The following is a 16170-nucleotide window of genomic DNA, read 5'->3' as shown; positions in this document are numbered from 1 at the left end:
CATAACTACACTGCTAGCTCTGGTCAGGAGTGCTTGCAGTTAAAGGGACATTTGCAAAACCCAGGAGACCAGCAGGGCCACCCGGTGCTGCAAATGATGACGGCTCAGGGGGCCCAGTGTATTGCAGGAGCAGGCCATGGGCCCCCTGATGCGGCGGGCCCCATAGCAGCCGCTATGGCTGCTATAGTGGTAGTTACGCCCCTGATTAGCGTCATTACATAGGTTATGTACATGCTATAAAAACGTGACGCTGAGGCGAATTTTCTCAGTCTTTCCTGATTCTTGTGCCGTTCAGTAGGGAGAGTGAAATGAGCAGGGACAGCATCTGAATTTAGTTAGGAAAATTCATAGTTATTGTCAGTGTAGGGAAGGAGAGCTGACTGAGTAGGTCTTAGAACATTGTAAAAAGGTCAGCATAGGGAGGGTGACAGAATCCAGCATTTTAGCACTATAAGGCTGGGTTTACACTGCGTTTTTGCAATCCATTTAACGTATACGTTTTACGGAAAAAACAAAGCAAAAAAAGGATGCACAAATGGATGCAACTGTGTGTCATCCGTTTGCATACGTTTTCCATTCTCTTACATTAAAAAAACGGATTGAAACGGATGCGTTTTTTTAACGTGCAGAAAAGTAGTGTTGACTACGTTTTTCTGTCCTTTAAAGCGACTCTGAATTACACACTGGCGCAGAGGGCCATTAGCCCAAAGGGCCCCTGTACCCATAATCTTACCCCCCCCCCAAACTGCTTGTACCTTCGGATAGCTGCTTTTAATCCAAGATCTGTCCTGGGGTCCGTTCAGGGGGTGATGCAGTTATTGTCCTAAAAAACAACTTTTAAACTGGCAGCCCTGTGCCCAACAGCCGAGGCTTAGAATGTCTATGCATTAGGCTGGCACAACCTCTGTACCTCCTCCCCACTCTCCTCATCATTAGGAATGCTCCTGGCAGATCGTCTCCTATTCATCAGCTGTGTGAATACTGAACATGGGCTGGATCGTTAAGGCACCTGTACAATGTTCAGACAGGAGAAAATGTTCCAGTGGCATTCCTAATGATGAAGAGGATGGGGAGAAGGGATGGAGGGGTGGTGCCAGCCTAATGCATAGACATTCTATTGCCAGTTTAAAAGTTGTTTTTTAGGACAATAACTGCATCCCCTGCCAAATGGACCCCAGGACAGATCTTGGATTAATAGCAGCTATCCGAAGGTACAAGTGGTTTGGGGGGTCAGATTGTGGGTACAGAGTCGCTTTAGCTTTAACATTGGTTGTGTCCTTGATAGATGACAAGTATGATACTAAACCAAAAAATTATATAGCATTCATGGTATGTTACTAAAAAACACTTTATTTCAACATGGTAAACTTTATTTATTAGAATAAAAGAACATTATTGAGTTATAGAATAAATTCGACTCCTAAATCCTAAATATTTCCGTTTTCTTTAACTGTGTAGATAGGATACTGCCAGACATCAGGATTAAAGCATCAGGATTGTACGAATGCTTTAAAAAAAAAAAAAAAAAAAAAAAAAAAAAAAGGTATATATAATTAATAAACAATCATTTGGGAAGGTGAATATATACCTCCCTGTGTATCTATATATGCAACCATCCATTTATCTTTCTATCAATCCTTCTCTAAATATTCTGTATATTGCAAATGTCTACAGATACCTTTTAAATAAATAAAAAATGTGCATAGAAAATTATGCACATAACCTCAGCTTTTCCCAGAATGGTAATATTTTTCCACTTTTTGTAATCTCTACGTTAATATTTATCACTTCTAATGCTGCAATTAGTTCAGGAAATTGTATAATTGTAATTTGATTGTTATACAGGATAATTTATTGGGCGATGGATGTGAACCCACTGTGTTACGGAATTGATTTGGCTATGGGCCACACCAAGGAATGGTGTATTACACTGCACAGTGTTCAAGGGTAAGTGAGTGCTGACCTATCAGCTCAACGCCGGCTTCCCCTTCGTTTCCTTCTTGCTGCCTATGCTACTACATGTACTGATAGCCAGGGCTGTATTAATACCTGCTGCTGCCCTAGGCACTAAACCTAAAGACGCCCCAAATTCACGCACCTATTGGTGATACCAGACCTGACCAATACCACCATACCCCCCTGAAAAAGACATCAGATTTACTGGCAAGTCTGAACGGGAGGAGGGAAACTAAAAAAATTAAAACAAAAAAATTTGTTTTTTCTGTCCCCCTGCTCCCTGGTGCTGCCCCCCTGCAAGGTGCTGCCCTAGGCACCGGACCACGGTGCCTAGTGGTAAATACGGCCCTGCTGATAGCGAGCAGGGAGCATTGGAGGGGTCACCCCAATGATCCTTAGATCGTCCTCTGGTGGCCCTCCTATTACACCATTGCTGCAAAAATCTGAATCTTTCATTATTTTGAAAGACCATGATCAGCCGACATTGTGCATGTCTGCTGATCATGGATCGCTTTTCAACATGTCCTAAAACACTAAACTATTATCAGCCTAAAAGGTCAGTATTTGGCCAAGTAAGGCAGATAATCGTTTAGGGTAATAGGGCCACTATTGTCCTCTAGGTCTTCACCCTGGACTTCTGAGGCTAGAGGACACCAGGTCACTTCATAAGTGTGGTCCTGCGTGAGTAGCAGCTGGTTGCCAATGAATGCGAGGAACTGGGTAAAAGGCCAAATAAGCTTAGTCAGAAAGCTGGATCATCAACGAGAGAATTAGCACATTACCAGGGAAGAGACAACAGCATAGTCAATCAGGTGCAGGATAAGGGCATGCAGCTTTAGATGCAAGCCAGACAGTCTAAGTTGGTGACAAGAGAAGCAAACAGTACAGAAGGGACCAGACAGGCACATGTAATCCGGAAAACAGGCATGGTTCAGGAATAACAGCGACAAAAACACACCTTCACAAAGGAATACAAGGGACCAACAATGCTCAGGTAAGGAGTAACAGGTGAAGCAACCTTAAATTGGGGCAAGTGAAACAGAATTAGGTGATGATACACTGGCTCTTTAAATCCCAGGCAAGTAGATGCATGTCCACCCTAATAGACAGAGGTGGTATGGCAGGGGCAGCTGAATAAAAGCAAAGACAAAGAGGAGCAAAGACGAGGCTAGCTAGAGGTGTGGTGGAGCCCGAGGTAGTGAGCAGAGCAGGCAGGATTGGGACCAGGAAGGTAAGAATCCAGATGCCGCCAAGTGTTGCCAGGCAGCATTACAATCATGCTAATAGATATTAACAAATTTGATGTCAGTTATATGAACTTAGCATAGGGCAAGCCGGGTGAAGGCATTTGACCTTAAAGAATATGGGGGACTTTTATTAAGATGGGCATTTTTAGTGCTGGGCTTAAAAATGTCCCCGCACAGCGCCGATGTTTGTCCCTGTGTATGTGTAGCATGTGCAGGTAGTAAAACCTATGCCAGCTCTGGTGTAAAAGTGTTAATTGTGGCACATGCAGAGGCTGTGCCCTCTCTGCGTTTGGACACCCCCCACCCCCACCCCTCTTGCGCGAGTGGTGCAGAGAGCCCACATGTGAATAAATTATTAGCAAAACAAGTGTTTGCGAGTATATTTATTCACAAGTTGGTCCTCTGCGCCACAAAATGCCCACTGCGGCAAATAATAAATGTCCACCTATGTGCGTGAAAAAAATATAACAAACTGACAATAAGTAAAAATACTTGAAAATGATGAAAATGTTGATACCTCTGTCCAGACTGCAAAAGATGAAAACCCTCATTGATGTGGTCAAATGGCAAAGTGTGGCTCACCAATCCATCCGGATTAAATTTATTTGATAGGTAATCAGCAACTAATCTGGGAACACAATCTTTGCTTTTCCAGCCTAAAAATTTAAAAGAAGAGCTTAATTTATAAGTATTGTCGCTCATTCAATGCCTGTAAACGTACTGCTAACTTACTAGTACACATGGCTTAGGGCTCTCATTAATATAGAAATCGACTACTATAAAAGATTTTCTCATGTTTTTAGTCCCTTATCGTCATAAAATGTTTTACCTATCAGTAACAACCCACAAATTCCCCCAAGAAATGCTCACAGCTATGAATATAACTATCCCTAATGCCAGCAAGTCCAACAAACCTGGACATTATAGACCGATCACTCTTCTTAACAGACATATTAAGCTTTAGGCAAAGATCTTGGTCAAAAGATTAAAAAAAGCAGACCCTTTCTTAGGGCCCTTAACAAATGCCGGTAGTAGGCAGCAAAGGAGTACCGAAAAGAGAGATCAACCCTCTACAAGGCACAATGAATTGTACGTTCAGGTCACACAAACGATAGCTGGATCGTTCATTCGCCCATTGAAATGTATTGTTTACAGCCACATATCCACTGTTTATATAACAATAAATAACTTGGCATGTATAAACGTTATTGTTTTACTTTACACTGTCATCAGCTGATTTTTAAACATGTTGAAAGACAACGGTCAGTCAATGATTGGTTCGTCGGCTGATCGTTGTCTTTATTACATGGAATGATATATGCCCGAATTGACCTAATTCAGCAGATAAACATAAGTATGCTTCCAGTGGCCTTCACAACAGCAGAAATCACTCTTCTGAGTGCAATAACAAGTATGTATTAGCCAGAGCTGGACTGCCCAGTCCATTAGTGGTAACCTCTAGCAGCCAGGTATTATTATAAGTCAGAGCTAGCTCCTCACTTTCTGGTAAGCTAATTGACAGAATAGGTTATTTCTTGTGACATCTACTTGCATGCACAGTTATTTTGCCAATATCCAGAGGATATTCTGTATATGAGCCAAGTATGCCAAGTATGCCTATGTCATAAAATCTTAAATGCATTTAACATTATGAGTTCCATGAACTGTGACAGTAATCCTGTTTATTTACATCACTGAATGCACAGTCTGCAAATTAAAATGTGTTGGATATAAAATAAGGAAGCTTAAAACCAGGTTAGCAGAACTTATTGCTTAAACCCTTCATGTTAAATCCTTTCAGGTACAGCTAAACATTAAAGGAGAAGCCCACGGTGAGTGGCGGGGCCAGCTACGGGATCCCTGCCAGGCTCTGGGATCTCTGGGGAGTTAGCATCACAAGTCCGGCTGAATATGGATCTCTTCTAAATATGGATCACTGAATGGACATTGTAAAGGGTAAAAGATGGAAGCCCCTTAGGTCCCCAGTGTGGTGGAGACCAAGACCACAGGCCCTCTGTATCCTGCCTATAATCTGACCCAGACTATCAGTTCTGATTATTACAGAATTGGTTTTAAGCAGTTCTCTAATATAGTCTACAGCAGCTCCAAAATGTTGCCTTCTTTTAAGTTTCATCAATAAAGTCTTACCTCCAAATATGCTTCCTTTCCAAGTACGACCTGTGAAGAGTAGATATGGATCAAAAGTTATGTGTGTGTTTGGAGGTGCCCCGCCTATAATCACACTGGTTCCATATCCCATGTGGGTACACTCCAATGCTGCTCTCTAAAAATAAAAAATAAAAAGTTAAGAATTGAGATGAGCCCAACTCGAGCATGCTTAAGTCCGATCGTTTAGTATTTCAATACCAGTGGCTGAAGAGGTTTGATGGGGCCCTAGGGAGTCCTGGAAAACATGAATACAGCATAAAATGTGATGTGACTTCCAAAAAAAAAGGAAGAACATTCTTGCCAATAACATTTACAGACAACTTAGAGGTGAGATACTTTAAGAAATCATCTCAATGTGTCTGAAGGCTATGGCTGCAGTATAGGAGAGTTAGCTTTGGTGACAGATACTTTTTGAAGACCTGTGAGCTGATATTTGTAGTTATGTGGTGGTGGGCTGCTGTGTGGTGTTGCAGCTGCGACCGGTCACTTGCTAGATGGTACTGTGTGACTCCACTACTGTGGTGGTTGGTCGGTAAAGTATAGCTCAGTCAGGTGGTTGGTTGTTGTGACGCCAGTGCTGATTTAGCACACAGGTATGGAGGCACACCTGCTTTTAGTTTTTGTCGCCGGCTTTACCCTTTCTCCAATGGTTGGTGACCTGCCAGGTTGTGATGGGTCCCTTGGGCGCTTATCACGGCTGGTATAATAATCACTGAGTCCTGATAGAATCAATAAACTTCCTTTTTACTTAAGAATCTTTTGTGATACAGGTGAGTAATACTTGACTGATACAGAGTTGACTTGACTAAATCTGTACTGAGAGCTGATGAGGAAGAGAGTAGAATAGCGTAGCAGTGTTGGCTTGGTTGCGTGCTGAGAAGAGTAGAGAGAATTCATAGTGGAGAGGAGTAGGTCGTGAGAGTCCCAACCCAATGTAGTAATGTGCTCTGCCAGAACTTTAGAAGAAGAAGTATACTTGAGAATACTTAAAAGACGACCTTTGACGCTATACCACCTTTTACCCTGCAGTGTCGAGTTAACTGTCCTATCAGGGTGACACAAGCCCTAGACCTTATTACCTAAGTTGAGCAAGGTGTCCAAAGTTATCTGGTTTCACCTGTGCTGCGAGATAGAGTACAGAGGCTCTTAGCTGCTTTGCTCTATCCGGATCAGTTCCTCTGCTTTAGGATACTGTCCTGCACTTAGAGACGTTCACTGCGTGGGTTGGGGTGATCTCTGACTTGTCCTCTCTGTAAGTGTTTAGCAGTGCATCTTAGGTAGAAGTGTTGCTTTAAAAAGAAGAGTCTCTGTGTCTTCCATGAGTGTCTGTACACTACAGCTGGTCTGTCCCGGACGGGGGAACCTGGCAGAGCCAGGTCCCTGGCTAACTCAGCAGGGATGCCTGATCTGTGTGTCTTGCTCCACTGAGAAACAGATGAGAACTGACTAAGTGTGGGTGTACACTTCCTCTCCACATATGACAACATCCTACAGGGTGTATAACAGCTCCTGTGAGTGGTGGAGAAGAGAGTGCAAGGAGAAAGAAAGAGAGAAATAGCTGGAAGAGAAGAGCAGCTTTCATTGGTGTGCAGATCACAAACAAATTAGTCTATTTTTTCAACCAGCACAAGTCAGAAAATCTGCCTTCAGGACACTGTACCTGGATTTCTGGTAAGTTCAGCTTTGTTTTACAGCATGATAACAACAACAAAAAATAATGACTGTATATGACAAACTTGCTTTATATCACATCTACTGTTGATTTCGATTTTGAAAGTTATAACGGCAGGTACACTTTAAACTGTCATGGTTTGCACGTAGCAGTGCTGATTGCTGTCCCTACACTATACACTATTCCTGTAGAGGTATTAAACTTTTATGAAGCTTGCATGTTTCAAATGCCTCATAAATAACTATACAATGAAGCAGATCAATGTACACATACATACCATGGTATCTGTACTTCCAATACATTCGAAAGAATAATGGACTCCATGTCCTGTCATTTCAATTATCACCTCTTCTATGGGCTTGCTGTAATCCTTAGGGTTTAGGCAGTCAGTGGCACCGAAGACCATTGCCTTTGCAAACTTGCTGCTGTTTATATCTATGGCGATTATTCTTGAAGCACCAGATACTTTACAGCCTATAATGGTTGACAGCCCAATGGCTCCTAAGCCAAATATGGCACAAGTAGACCCGGGCTCCACCTACACAACAAGGTTTATTTAGATTTCATCATCAATTGGTACTTATTCCTTATGTCAACTCACGGTGTACAGATATATAACTATTGTGCAATAAAAAATACATAGTTTTGGCACATGGCACGAGTTCTCACAACCAATCAGAGCTCAGGTTTGATTTCATCAGAGCTTTAATGGGAACTATCAGCAGTTTAGACGAATCTAACCTCCTCAGCATCCCGAGCGCTATAAGGGGCTATCAGCAGGTTACATTTGTCTAACCTGCTGATAATTCCCCTTTAACACATAAAAGCTGACCTCTGATTGGTTGTTATGGGTTAACCAGATCTCGCACAGTTGTTATATATTTACGCCATTGTTTTACAAACTTTCTCACCACTACATCAGCAACAAAGGTAGGCTCACTGAGATGGCAGTACTATTGTATTGATGTCAATTGAGCATAGCTGCATTCAGCAAAATGGTGAAAGGGAATATCACATATAATACTAACTGTACAGATCTATATTACTGTTCCTATGATTAAAAATCATGTAGAAAAAAAATGAATAATAATAATAATTTCTTACCTTGGCCGTGTTGACAGCTGCTCCATATCCAGTAGGAAATCCACAACCAAAGAGACACGCTTTATCTAGTGGGGCTCTGTCATCAATCTTTGCAAGAGCAATGGAAGGCACTACAGTATATTCTGAAAAAGTACTTGTCCATAAAAAGTGATAGACAACCTTCCCCTTGCACGAGAACCTCGTTGTTTTATCAGGCATTACATTTTGAGTTTCACTGATGCTGAATTGAAAAAGGAAGGAAGAGAAATAAAATAATGGACGTCATTTTAAATGGAGAAGGAAAGCCGTTTTGTGAACATAGCTATATATATATATATATATACATACACAGTATAGACATAAGGCATATTGCTGCATGCATTTTTGCATTCAAGAGTATTGCTTTATGTAGTTTTTTTTTTTATTGCAATGCCTCAGTCATATGCTCAACACATGTCGTGAAAATGGCCTCATGAGAAAAAGTTAAATTTTCCTTAAAGCAAATGAACCATCAAGTTCATCGCTTTAAGATTTTTACACCAATAGAGTAGTGGCAGCGCAGGGATGCCAGTGCCACGGTGCTTTTTTTGAACCGCAGCCCGTTTCCGACGCATGGCGCCGGTCTATTCCTGGGTACGGGCCCGGCCTGAAGTACTGGAGGCGGGCCCGCCTGCCCCCAGTGTGACGTTCTGCTCTCCCCTCTGTGACACAGCTCCATTAATTCTTAAGGAGCCGTGTCACAGAGGGGAGGGGTTTCATAGGGGAGGGGTTTCATCACACTGTCTCTAGTGCTTCAGCCCGGGCCAGTGCCCAGCAATAGGCCTGGTTCAAAAAAAGGACCACGGCACTGGCATCCCCTCACTGGCGCCATTCAATTGATATGCTACACTTAAAGCAAATGTACCTAATGATACATTTGCTTTAAATAATAAAAAAGTATCTTACAAATATTCTGAAATCAATCCAACAATTAAAGGTGTACTCCAGTGAGGGGGCACTTTTTTACTTTACTTTTACTGGGTTCCAGCGGCGGGTCCCGCATCGCGGCGCTCCAGTGCCCGCTTCCGGGTGTCTGACGCAGGCCCGAGACGTGACATCTCAGGTCCGCTCAGCCACTCAGTGAAGGAGGCGGGATCTGTTTCAAGTCCGCTCAGATCCCGCCTCCTTCACTGAGTGGCTGAGCAGACCTGAGAAGCCGCTGGAACCGGGGAGGTGAGTGGATGTCTTTTTCCTCTGCCACCTCCTCCCCGATCCCAGTAAAAAAGTGCACCCCCACTGGAGTACCCCTTTAAACTTACAGAGGTTCAAACTATGAAGAGATGGGAAGAATTAAGATGAAAACCATTAAGGGTACAAACCCACTTGACGTATTTGCTGCGTAAATCATTCTTAGGGTACAAACCCACTTGACGTATTTGCTGCGTGAATCAGTCTTCAAAATAAGCAGGCAAAACGCAGGTTGACTTTATACAATTGTTCTGCGTTAAAATAAGCAATTGCGTATTTTTGAAGCGTGAAGCTTGTTGTTAGCAAAGCATCAGTTGTTAACAACCTGTGCGAAAAACGCATGTAGCTTCACGCTTCAAAAATACGCAATTGCGTATTTTAACGCAGAACAATTGTATAAAGCCAACCTGCGTTTTGCCTGCTTATTTTTAAGACTGATTCACGCAGCAAATACGTCAAGTGGGTTTGTACCCTCAAATCAACGTTTATCTGCTCAAATACTCACTGTGTTTTTAGACAGCAGTTGGTGTTTGGGCTAAGGCAAGAACTGCACTCTCCACACTGAGGAATACATAGTGGGATTACTTTGTCACCTTGTGAAAAAAAAAAACAATAATAAAATTTACCTACTGTGAATCTGAAGCAGTGATTGTAATGCTTTATGTTGCACAGCACTGAGGTGTACTGTATATAGTCAGCCTCATTGAGCAGGTTTAACTGCAGTTCATTTTAACGTTCCCTGCCGTCTCTGTGTAACACTATTGCAATGACGGACCACAAAATAAAATTGTGGCCAATAAAGTTTAAAGGGGAACTCCGGATAAGAAAAACTTGTTTTCTATTAAAGGTACATTAAAAGTTAAATATATGTGTCTATACAATGTATTACCGTACCTGTACAGTTCTGCCACACTGGTAGCTGATAGAAATCCAGGAAGTGAAAAAAATGGCCCCTGTGCAAATCCACATTGTCTCCTGCTCCTTCTGCTCTCCCCCCTTAGGAGACAAATCTTCCATGCCTCTGTCTCACATTGTGTATGTTTGCTGAGATTAGGCTGATGATACAGACAGGGGGCAGGGCGTGATCTCCCAGGAGGCTTTGCTGGATTTCCCAATCCCCTCAGTGATTCACCATCTCTGACCGGCCAGAAGCAGGTGTTTCACTGATTTCTCTAATTGTGAAGAAGTGTGCAGTGAAATTAGGGCTGTGTTCACACATGTTGGAGTGTCATTGCAGTACTACAGCGTATTCACAAAAATGATGCAGTAATACAAGTAAATGATGCTAAACGGCAGAGAGGATCAGAGCCTTATTGTGGGGCTCAACTTCAAAGATAAAAGATGCTCGATCATAATGTGCATGGAAATGAAAATAAAAAAGTTCTTTACTTTATTCCAATATCAGTGTTACAGGTAGAGAATACAGCATGCTGTCTGGTGTTACAGATAGAGAATACAGGGTGCTGTGTGGTGTTACAGGTAGAGAATACAGTGTGCTGTGTGGTGTTACAGGTAGAGAATACAGTGTGCTGTGTGGTGTTACAGGTAGAGAATACAGTGCTGTGTGGTGTTACAGGTAGAGAATACAGCGTGCTGTGTGATGTAACAGGTAGAGAATACAGGGTGCTGTGTGGTGTTACAGGTAGAGAATACAGTGTGCTGTCTGGTGTTACAGATAGAGAATACAGGGTGCTGTGTGGTGTTACAGGTAGAGAATACAGTGTGCTGTGTGGTGTTACAGGTAGAGAATACAGTGTGCTGTGTGATGTAACAGGTAGAGAATACAGGGTGCTGTGTGGTGTTACAGGTAGAGAATACAGTGTGCTGTGTGATGTAACAGGTAGAGAATACAGCGTGCTGTGCGGTGTTACAGGTAGAGAATACAGCATGCTGTCTGGTGTTACAGATAGAGAATACAGCGTGCTGTGTGGTGTTACAGGTAGAGAATACAGCGTGCTGTGTAGTGTTACAGGTAGAGAATACAGTGTGCTGTGTGGTGTTACAGGTAGAGAATACAGTGTGCTGTGTGATGTAACAGGTAGAGAATACAGCGTGCTGTGTGGTGTTATAGGTAGAGAACACAGTGTGCGGTATTATATGTGTGTGGTGTTTCAGTGTGTGGTGTTACACAGTGTGTTGTGTTAGGGGATCACGGTATCACAGTGTGTGGTGATCTGGTGTTACACAGTGTGTGGAGTTACAGGTAGAGAATACAGTGTGCTGTGTGGTGTTACAGGTAAGGAATACAGTGCTGTGTGGTGTTAAAGGTAGAGAATACAGCGTGCTGTGTGGTTTTACAGGTAGAGAATACAGTGTGCTGTGTGGTGTTACAGGTAGAGAATACAGTGTGCTGTGTGGTGTTACAGGTAAGGAATACAGTGTGCTGTGTGGTGTTACAGGTAGAGAATACAGCGTGCTGTGTGGTGTTACAGGTAGAGAATACAGCGTGCTGTGTGGTGTTACAGGTAGAGAATACAGCGTGCTGTGTGGTGTTACAGATAGAGAATACAGCGTGCTGTGTGGTGTTACAGGTAGAGAATACAGTGTGCTGTGTGGTGTTACAGGTAGAGAATACAACATGCTGTGTGGTGTTACAGGTAAGGAATACAGTGCTGTGTGGTGTTAAAGGTAGAGAATACAGCGTGCTGTGTGGTGTTACAGGTAGAGAATACAGTGTGCTGTGTGGTGTTACAGGTAGAGAATACAGTGTGCTGTGTGGTGTTACAGGTAGAGAATACAGTGCTGTGTGGTGTTACAGGTAGAGAATACAGCGTGCTGTGTGGTGTTACAGGTAAGGAATACAGTGCTGTGTGGTGTTAAAGGTAGAGAATACAGCGTGCTGTGTGGTATAACAGGTAGAGAATACAGTGTGCTGTGTGGTGTTACAGGTAGAGAATACAGTGTGCTGTGTGGTGTAACAGGTAGAGAATACAGCTTCACAATCCGCTGTGATACCCCTCCTGTCAGTTTCAATAGGATTACACACTCGCAGTGGAATTGTCATCCTGCTGAGAGTATGTAAGCTGCAGTCTCTTTAAAGAGGATGTACCACCATGTACATCATCTTTAACCTGACACAGGGATAGAACGGCGCCGTCACGGGGAAGCCGGTGCCACAGTCCGTTTTTCGAACCACTGGTCGGTTCCCATGTACGGCGCCGTTCTATCCACGGTTACCGGCTGGTGCTCAAGCACTGGAGGTAGGCCGGCCCGCCCTCAATTCCCTCCCCTTTATGACGCGGCTCTGTTAGAACAATCTTATTATTTTGGTTCTCTGTATTAGGCATACATTTATATGGTATCCTTCCCTCTGAGGCCACAGTGTATAAAACATTTTGCTACAAAACTAAAAAAAAACCATCTAAAACGGATCCACGACATGTCCTGAACCATTGGCTTCCTTTTTTCTGCAACGTTAGGGTGTTCCCACCACGAAATATGCACAGAAACTTCAAGTGGAGGCCATGCTGTGGACTCCGCTGGATGTTTCGCCTGTCCCAATGATTTTCTCAAGCTCAACCTGACGCCCGCTCAAAAAATTGACATGTGAATTCAAGCGGAGTCCACGACGAGGCCTCCGCTTGAAATTTCCGCACATATTCCACAGTAGTAACATACCCTTACAAAATCCAATGTGCATGCCATGTACTATGCAAAACCACAGTAAAGCTCTGTGTAACTTACAGTATTTACAACACCCCCCAAAAAATAAAGGGTTCACATAAATATAGCCATGTTCATGTATTCAAATTCTTAATCGTACCTGGTTTAAATTCTGTCACTAGTTCACCAACACTTTCAACTATTCCAGCTCCTTCATGACCAAGAATGACTGGAAAATCAATATTATGGAAACTTCCATGCAACGCGTGGTCATCTGTCCGACATATTCCTGAGTAAATTATCTGTATAAGGTAAAAATGATAATAAGCTTTAGGTAATATTAAAGTGAATGTACCACTAGGTACGTTTTGTGTTTTTAACATGAAAAGTCCAGCACCAGAGCAGGGATGTTGTTGCCGAGTTCCTTCTTTTGAACTGCCTCCTGGTTCCCGCACACTGTGCCGGTTTATTCTCTGCACCGGCCCACCATGAAGCAATTGGGGCAGGCATGCCGGCCCCAAGTGTGATTATTTCCCCTCCCCCCGTGACGTGGCTCCATTACAGTCAATGGAGCCACGTCACAGAGGGCAGATCCTCACACCAGGGGGGCGGCGGACCTGCCTCCAATGCTTCATACCTCGCTGATGCTCGGTATTGTGTGACTGTTCTAAGAAAGGACCACCGCACCGGCATCCCCGTGCTGGCGCTGGTCTGTTCATGTAAAAAACACAAAGCCATGTGCCTAGTGGTACATTCGCTTAAATGTTCAATGTTAGAATTGCTGCAGATTTTTGGTTCAGGTCCCACAATGATAATCTGTGACACTGTATCGAAAACACAACAGGAACCTGTCATCAGTGTCCTTAGTCTAAGTCATTAGAGCGTTCCGCCTTGGTTAAACGACCTCTCTAAATAACCAGAACATTACATCACTTAGCACGCCCTAAACATACCCTAAACATACTACCTTTATTCGGACTTCATGAGCTTTCGGTGGTTGCACCTCCACTTCTTCAATGGTAAGTGGCTGACCTGCACTCCAGGCAACAGCTGCTCTGCATTTTATAACCTACAATAAAGTGACATATTAGATGCCTACATATATGACAACTGCTCCCTGCAAAGCTATTGCCTAAATTTATAGAAAGATACAGTGATCATCAACATTTAAATACATCATTAGATACAAAATAACAGACATACTGCATCTGCATCCCCCAGACACAGACGCACTTAAATACAATGGCAGAGAAGTGAGCTGTGAGATGCATGTGTGTAGGCTGAAGACTTGCATCCAATGAGATGTTGTGACTGGGTACAAACACTGGCTTGTGTAATAATATGATGTCATATTAGTGACAATGTAGTAGTAGTATATGACCATTATATGGGCACTACATAGTGGTATTGGTCTTTATAGTAGATATACTGTATGGGGTTATGGTGTGGGTTTGGCTATTGTACAATGATTATTAAGTAAACACATGCCATGACTATTATTAAAGGGGTTATTCGGTGCTACAAAAACATGGCCACTTTCTTCCGTCAGTTCTATTCTTGTCTCCAGTTTGGGTGCAGGTTTTGTAACTCAGTTCCATTGAAATGAATGGAGCTTAGAGGGGTTGTCCAGCAAAAAATCTTTTTCTTTCAAATCAACTAGTGTCAGAAAGTTATATAGATCTGTAATTTACTTCTATTAAAAAATCTCAAGTCTTCTCATACTTATTAGCTGCTGTATGTCCTGCAGGAAATCTTTTTTTATTTTCAGTCTGACACAGTGCTCTCTGCTGCCATCTGTGGCTGAGACAGGAACTGTCCAGAGCAGGAGAGGTTTTCTATGAGGATTCATAGAAAACAGAGACAGGGATCCTGTCTCGGCCAGAGATGTCAGCAGAGAGCTCTGTGTCAGACTGAAATTAAAACAACATTTCCTGCAGGACATACAGTAGCTAATAAGTATGGGAAGCCTTAAGATTTTTTTAATAGAAGTAAATTACAGATCTGTTTAACTTTCTGATATCAGTTGATTTGAAAGAAAACAATTTTTGCTGGACAACCCCTTCAATCGCAAACCACATCTGAACTAGAGACAAGAGTAGTGCTGAAGAAAGTGGCAATGTTTTTGTAATGCTGGATAACATACTGTAATATATACATCAGTTTATGACAGGGCAAATTTATTGGAGGATATACTATACCTATGGTGTAGTGTACTGATGAGTATATATATATATATATATATATATATATATATATATATATATATATATATTATTTATTATTATTATTATTATTAAAGGAACAATGAAGGTTCCTACCGATCAGCAGAAAGCAGATATTGAAAACTATGAGGAATTGACTAGACTTCATGTTGTGAATATTTACTAGGTATATTGCGTATCTTTCCAGTTTCCTTTATTTGTGCTGTTATTTGTATGATGTCTGCAAATATCTAATAATACTGCTGCAATTAATATATCTCTTACTTTTCCTGCAGTGTCCATGCTGACAATATGCCGTCTGTGTCAGTGGTAGAAGGGATCAGCGTCTCTCATACACAATTCCTCTTCCTGAACCCACCCTCAGTCACATGATGCGGAATCCAGCAGCTGCTGCCAATGTATTCTGCTGAGCTCAGGGCATCAAGGCACAATATACGGGGACACAAGATTCTATTATTTTAATAGGCCAATTGGGGGGAGATTTATCAAACATGGTGTAACGTGAAACTGGCTCAGTTGCCCCTAGCAACCAATCAGATTCCACCTTTCATTTTCCAAAGAGTCTGTGAGGAATGAAAGGTGGAATCTGATTGGTTGCTAGGGGCAACTCAGCCAGTTCCACTTTACACCATGTTTGATAAATCTCCCCCTAAGTTAGTGTTTGGTAGTAAGTATTAGGTCGTTCTCACACAGTGCTTTGCATCCATATTACATAATTTGTGTGGATTGTAACATTCTCATGGGCATAACAAATATGCATGTATTTTGAGAATTCACCATGCACAATTCTGATACATGTTGCAAATGGTAAACGCCCACTTAAAGGGGTTATCCAGCGCTACAAAAACATGGGCACTTTCTTCCAGAGACAGCCCCAATCTTGTCTCCAGGTCAGGTGTTGTTTGAAATTAAGCTCCATTCACTATAATGAAACTGAGGTTTGCTGCGTTTACACAGAACGATTTGCACAATAACGATCGAATTCGAACGA

The 16170-nt window shown here is 42.4% G+C and overlaps 1 protein-coding gene and 1 long non-coding RNA gene across 5 annotated transcripts; one reads left to right on the top strand and one right to left on the bottom strand.

Annotated features, from left to right (window-relative positions):
- Nucleotides 1–1351: 1351 nt before the first annotated feature.
- LOC138797759 (alcohol dehydrogenase 1-like) lies at nucleotides 1352–15690 on the bottom strand. 3 transcript variants are annotated; one of them, XM_069978364.1, is made up of 9 exons: nucleotides 15444–15685; nucleotides 13925–14026; nucleotides 13118–13259; nucleotides 9860–9947; nucleotides 8149–8368; nucleotides 7322–7582; nucleotides 5352–5487; nucleotides 3721–3859; nucleotides 1352–1507 (listed from the first exon to the last, which is right to left on the bottom strand). In XM_069978364.1, the coding sequence occupies exons 1-9, from the start codon at nucleotides 15459–15461 to the stop codon at nucleotides 1483–1485; spliced, it is 1131 nt and encodes a 376-aa protein (XP_069834465.1). In that variant the 5' UTR covers nucleotides 15462–15685; the 3' UTR covers nucleotides 1352–1482. The 3 variants fall into 3 exon arrangements, 2 of the variants coding, with proteins under 2 accessions (XP_069834465.1, XP_069834466.1); XR_011363989.1 differs by lacking the exon at nucleotides 1352–1507 and adding an exon at nucleotides 5571–5607 and having other exon boundaries at nucleotides 3771–3859; nucleotides 15444–15690; XM_069978365.1 differs by lacking the exon at nucleotides 7322–7582 and having other exon boundaries at nucleotides 15444–15687.
- Nucleotides 1847–5360, top strand: LOC138797761 (uncharacterized). Of its 2 annotated transcripts, none has more exons than XR_011363991.1 (2): nucleotides 1847–1947; nucleotides 5005–5360. It is a non-coding gene; the product is annotated as an uncharacterized lncRNA (long non-coding RNA). The 2 variants fall into 2 exon arrangements; XR_011363990.1 differs by lacking the exon at nucleotides 1847–1947 and adding an exon at nucleotides 2746–2950.
- Nucleotides 15691–16170: the final 480 nt, after the last annotated feature.

This window comes from Dendropsophus ebraccatus, chromosome 7, assembly GCF_027789765.1.
Source record: "Dendropsophus ebraccatus isolate aDenEbr1 chromosome 7, aDenEbr1.pat, whole genome shotgun sequence".
NCBI lineage: Eukaryota > Metazoa > Chordata > Amphibia > Anura > Hylidae > Dendropsophus > Dendropsophus ebraccatus.
This window is presented reverse-complemented; position numbering and strand designations above follow the sequence as displayed.

Coding starts and splice junctions, on each gene's coding strand:
- LOC138797759 (XM_069978364.1), bottom strand. Junction 13,260..13,924: donor CTCATGAAGTCCGAATAAAG/GTAGTATGTTTA, acceptor TACCTTATACAG/ATAATTTACTCAGGAATATG. Junction 9,948..13,117: donor AGTGACAGAATTTAAACCAG/GTACGATTAAGA, acceptor TTTTTTCACAAG/GTGACAAAGTAATCCCACTA.